The sequence below is a fragment of the Notothenia coriiceps genome, unplaced genomic scaffold, assembly GCF_000735185.1.
Source record: "Notothenia coriiceps isolate Sejong01 unplaced genomic scaffold, NC01 NC01_scaffold00037246, whole genome shotgun sequence".
Lineage (NCBI taxonomy): Eukaryota > Metazoa > Chordata > Actinopteri > Perciformes > Nototheniidae > Notothenia > Notothenia coriiceps.
The window spans coordinates 7852553-7857902 of record NW_011369947.1 but is presented as its reverse complement, the minus strand read 5'-3'; the positions used below and the strand labels follow the sequence as shown (position 1 = coordinate 7857902).

At 38.8% G+C, this 5350-nt stretch overlaps 2 protein-coding genes across 2 annotated transcripts in view; both read left to right on the top strand.

Moving 5' to 3' along the window:
* The window catches only part of epdr1 (ependymin related 1), a 20988-nt gene that overhangs the window by 4253 nt on the left and 11385 nt on the right, over positions 1-5350 (top strand). The gene's annotated exons all lie outside the window — the stretch shown is intronic.
* LOC104965687 (histone H4) lies at positions 4080-4590 on the top strand. The gene has a single exon (XM_010794694.1). The coding sequence runs from the start codon at positions 4227-4229 to the stop codon at positions 4536-4538; it is 312 nt and encodes a 103-aa protein (XP_010792996.1). The 5' UTR covers positions 4080-4226; the 3' UTR covers positions 4539-4590.

Here is a 5350-nt window from a genome sequence, read left to right as displayed (position 1 = left end):
ACTATTTACCTGCGATAGCAAACCGGAGGAACCAGGCCATGGAGGGAAGAGTGGCAGAGGACAGTGGTGGAAAACTGGTAGGTTTCGCCTAGTTTTGGGGATTTTAATATCCAAGGTTAACTTTCGTTTAAAACAGCTGCTAGAAGCATAGACAGTATGGTATGTTATTTGAGGCTTTCCAAAGTCCTCAAAGCACCTTACATTAGTCATATTAAGACACTGCTCTCATACGTTGAATTACTGTGGGATAAGACATTTTACGTGTGGTGGGGGGGGCGGGTGCAGAAGATAATGTTTGTAAATAAGTTTCCCCTCCTTTTTACAATACAGTACTAGTAGATAGGCCTATCATCTGCTCTAAAGTACATCGTGAGGGCGAGGGAGTCATGTGCCAGACGATAGCCAATCCCGTGCGAGCAACAGCACAGCCTCTATTTTTTGCATCGAGGGGATATAAATAGACCGGCGCTGTGTCTGAGAAAGCACGAGTCTGGCCAACCTCACTCTCACATAATGGCCTGCCGATGCACCCCCCGTGAAAGCGGCCAGAGAATGGCTCAAAGAAAGCCGTTCGCTAGAGACCTTCAGCAAGGACGTGGAAAAGAAGAGGAGAAAGTCAGAAAGGAGGCTCGCCCATCTATGTCTACCAAAGGTGATGAAGCAGGGTCCACCCCGACACCGGCATCTCCTCCAAGGCCATGGGCATCATGAACTGCTTCGTGAGCGACATCTTTGAGCGCATCGCCGGTGAGGCCTCTCGTCTGGCTCACTACAACAAGCGCCGCACCATCACCTCCAGGGAGATCCAGACCGCTGTCCGCCTGCTGCTGCCTGGAGAGCTTGCTAAACACGCCGTGTCTGAGGGCACCAAGGCCGTGACCAAGTACACCAGCTCCAAGTAAACTCTGCTGCTGATATACCAACAACACAAAGGCTCTTTTAAGAGCCACCCAACCCATCCAAAGAGCTCATCCTGTTATACTATAACTACTCCACCAGGAATCTAAATAACTTATTACACTAAAGTAAACATGTTATTTATAGAAAATGCTAAGTGGTAATCTTCATTTTAGCAAATTTTAGAGGAGACAAATGAACACTTTATTATTAAATGTTGTCCCTCTGCCACCACAAACTCAAATGTGCTGTAACAACAATCCAAATGGTGTTTCTTGCTGACACTTAAAGCCTCCCTTGAATGATTGATACCGTTAATACAAAGTGATCTTTTAAGAGCCACCTACTAAATCTATAGACGTGTTCCTCTGTTTTGAATAAGTGTCATGCACGATCCATGACTCGTATACATGATATGTAAATCACTTGAAATGAAATAAATGTTTGATACGTAAACAGTTCAAAGAAGCCTTGTTTACAAACCACTTTCCACAATGGCTCAGGCAAAATACCACGTGTGAATAATTTAAAGACGAGGTGTTCTTTTTTTTCTCTTCAGCATAAGTACAATTTATTAGCCTACGGAAAGAAACTTGGGTGCTTTCAATAAGTGATAGAATATATCCACCATATTTGAATTCATTTATTTAAAACAAATATTTATATACTTGGAAGTCCATTCCATTTAAAAGGTGTATATTTATTTATGAAATCAGCATATACTAATTTGTAATATAATATGTCTCGCTCTCCCTCTCCTTTTTCCTTGATATTGTCGCTGTAAATATTTTAACAAAAGTCATTTTAAGTTTAATATCTAGGTCTACGCCTCCATATTCCCTTCTTTTAAATAATACATTTAGTTGATTAACCTCCCTCGTTGTGCCCCACACCAAATGTACATGTTTGTTTAATTATTTAATTATTTGGGAAGGGTTCAATCAGTTTATTGTCCCAATTTAGGTCAGCACAGTTTTCATTACAGTCAAACCAAGTATTTGTATTTCTTGTTTAATTTAACTTAAACGTTAATGGCATAAGTTAAGTTTCCTCTATTATATATTTCAGATTTGTTATGTATTGTATATGATAATTGATCAATTTCAGTTTTTAAATTAGAAATATTTTCTTCACCCGTTTTAGATTTAACTTGAATCTGTTTTAAAATAATATACTGTTTGATTAAAGTAACTTATTTACTTTTTGTAGCTTTATTTAATTCTCTACATTTGAATTTAAATACATGTGTTATCCTATGTTTTAATGTTTCCCATAATCTACAGGATTGTACCATTATCACATCCTGAGAAATTGTGGATTTTTTCACATTTTAGTATCACTAATTCTTATAAATATTTCCTTTATCGAATATGGACCTTTAAGTTCTCTTAAGTTAGCACTAATGTACTTTGAACATAGGTTTCCCTGCCAACTGAATTTCTGTGGATACACAAGAAGTATTTTTATTGCTTGAAGCAATCGAAGAGAAATGTCAGCTCAGAATTTTTGATAAAATGCTGCAATAACTTACCATTTATATACAATATGTTATACTATTGTCATGTAGTTTAGTAACACTATGGAGTGCACTTGGCTCCATACTTGCTCCATCCTTCTGTGTGTCATTCCAGTGCCTTTGAAAAGTATTCAGCCCCCCTAGCCTTTTCATTGTTTCATTGCACAATTTTTTTTAACTCAATTTGATTTTTGCAGATGTTGTTTTTATTGATGTACACAACATGGATCTTTGAAGATGGAAAACAGATTTTTAATTCTGAAAAAAACAAGAAGTAGGCCTAATAATGAATAAGAAAAATGTTTGTGTGCATAACTATTCAGCCAAAGTCAATACTTAGTAGATCCACCTTTTGCAGCAATTACAGCTGCAAGTCTCTTGGATTTGTCTATAAGCTTGGCACATCAATTTGGGGGAATCTTCCACATGGCTTTTGGCAAACTCCAAACGTGTTTTCTTATTTTTTTCCTTTAGCAATGGCTTCTTTCTGGCGACTCTTCCATAAAGCCCAGCTCTGTGGGGTGTACAGCTCAATGTGATCCTATAGATTATCCTCTCTCTACTGCGGTGCTAACCAGCTCCTTCAGGGTTATCCATGACCTCTTTGTTGCCTCTCTGATCAATGCTCACCTTGCACAGTGTGTTTGGTTGGCGGCCGTCTCTTGGCAGGTTTGTTGTTGTGGCATAGTTTTCCCATCATGAAATAATGGACTGAACTGTTTGGAGAGCTCCTTAGTCTTCATAGTGTCATTTTCTTGCTAATTATTGCCACTTGTTAAGTGGTGTGGGAGATTTGGGCTTGGTGTATACATACAAATATAATCAGACATTTGATTGCACACGGGTTAAGTTAGCTTTATTTAAATAATGTTTTGACTCTGAACGTCATTGTTGGGGCTAAATAGTAAAGAGGGTGAATACATGTGCACACACAACTTTTCAGTTTTTCATTGTTTAAAACATGATAGTTTTTATTTTCACTTCACCAATCTTGACTGACTTTATGCGGGTTCATGACATAAAATCCCAATCAAAATATAGAATTATTATTGGCTTTAATAATAGAAAATAGAAAATAGCCAAGGGAGTGAATACTGGTGCATGGCACTGTATGCCCTGTTTTCATTTGGCTCTACTGTAGACCTGCAAGTGAACCTACCTCTTATGATATACCAACAACACAAAGGCTCTGCCACCCACTGCATCTGAACACCTATTCCAAACATTTACTTTCGAGGCATGTCTGTTACTTTATATTTTATATTTACCATTAACAATTTGGTACATTTCTGGATGTTTGTATTTAGTCATTTTGATGATGGCCACACAACCAAACCTAAATACAGTGTATAGATTCAGGTGTTTCTATTGGACTAATTCTTACTTTTATGTAAAATTGTTGACATGTGTTATGTATACAAATGTATGTCTTGACTCATCAGAAACAGTTTAGAATGAATGTCTCCTATAAAGAGTATGTTTTGAATACTCTGATCAACTTTAAGTGTAATGTTAATCTCAGAAAGGGTCTTATTTCAATTATAAATGTTATTAAGCATGTGAGGGTTTTATTACATATTAACAAACGTTTAATCATCAAACGCTTAGTATAAAGCCTGAATGAATTATATAAACAATATTAGAAGGAAGACAAAATGTTTTGAAAGATTATGTGGAGGCTGCAGCGTTGGCCCCGCCTAGCAGCTTTCCCGCTCTCCGTCTTCTCTTAGGTCCGCAGTGAATGTTTAAATACTGCCGGTCACTCTGCTTCCACTCATTCGTTCTGTACGAGCCGACATAACAATACCTGAAAATGAGTGGAAGAGGAAAAGGAGGAAAGGGACTCGGCAAAGGAGGCGCCAAGCGTCACCGTAAAGTTCTACGTGATAACATCCAGGGCATCACCAAGCCCGCCATCCGCCGTCTGGCTCGCCGTGGCGGAGTGAAGCGTATCTCCGGTCTGATCTACGAGGAGACCCGCGGGGTGCTGAAGGTCTTCCTGGAGAATGTGATACGTGATGCCGTCACCTACACCGAGCACGCCAAGAGAAAGACGGTGACCGCCATGGATGTGGTGTATGCCCTGAAGAGGCAGGGCCGCACTCTGTACGGCTTCGGAGGTTAAACATCTACACCCTGACATACCTAGAAAACCAACGGCTCTTTTAAGAGCCACCTAAATTACTCAAAGAGTCTGTCTCCTTTCGTCAATATCACACATTTTACAGTCAATGAACATTATATCAAATCTATATATCATCTCCAAAACTGGTCTTGCTAGGATACTTCATGTTAAAAATGCAAACCATTTCACAATGTTGTTTATCCTACATCCAAGATGCACAAATCAATGATATGTTCGAAGAGGATAAAGTCTCCACAGCTACAGTCCCAACCACGACTGCTCCAAAAACTTCTATTTCCAGCTGTGTGTTTTAATGGTGATATACACCGGGATATGTTAAGGACTAACACATTTATAATGAATAAATTTGTATTTATTTTAGGATCTGAAAATCGTATATATTGGGATTCATGTGGATTAATGCGTGACGAGCATCATTTTCAACTGACTTTTTTATTTAAATTCCAAAGTTGGTCATGAAAAATATTTGTTTCTCTGTTGTCCACGTCATACATAGTTAAAAACATATGAAAGAGTTAAAAGGACATTGATCCCAATAATACAAATACATAATCAATGGGGGGGTTCATTTTACATGTCATCCAATCTGTTTTGATTCTAAAACTCGTTAAGCGCATGCTCAGAAAACAACCAATCCCGTGCGAGCAACAGCACAGCTATATTTGCATCGAGGGGATATAAATATATGCCGCGCTGTGTCTGGAAAGCACCGAGTCTGACCAACCTCACTCTCACATCATGCCTGCCGATGCACCCCCCGTGAAAGCGGCTAAGAAGGGCTCAAAGAAAGC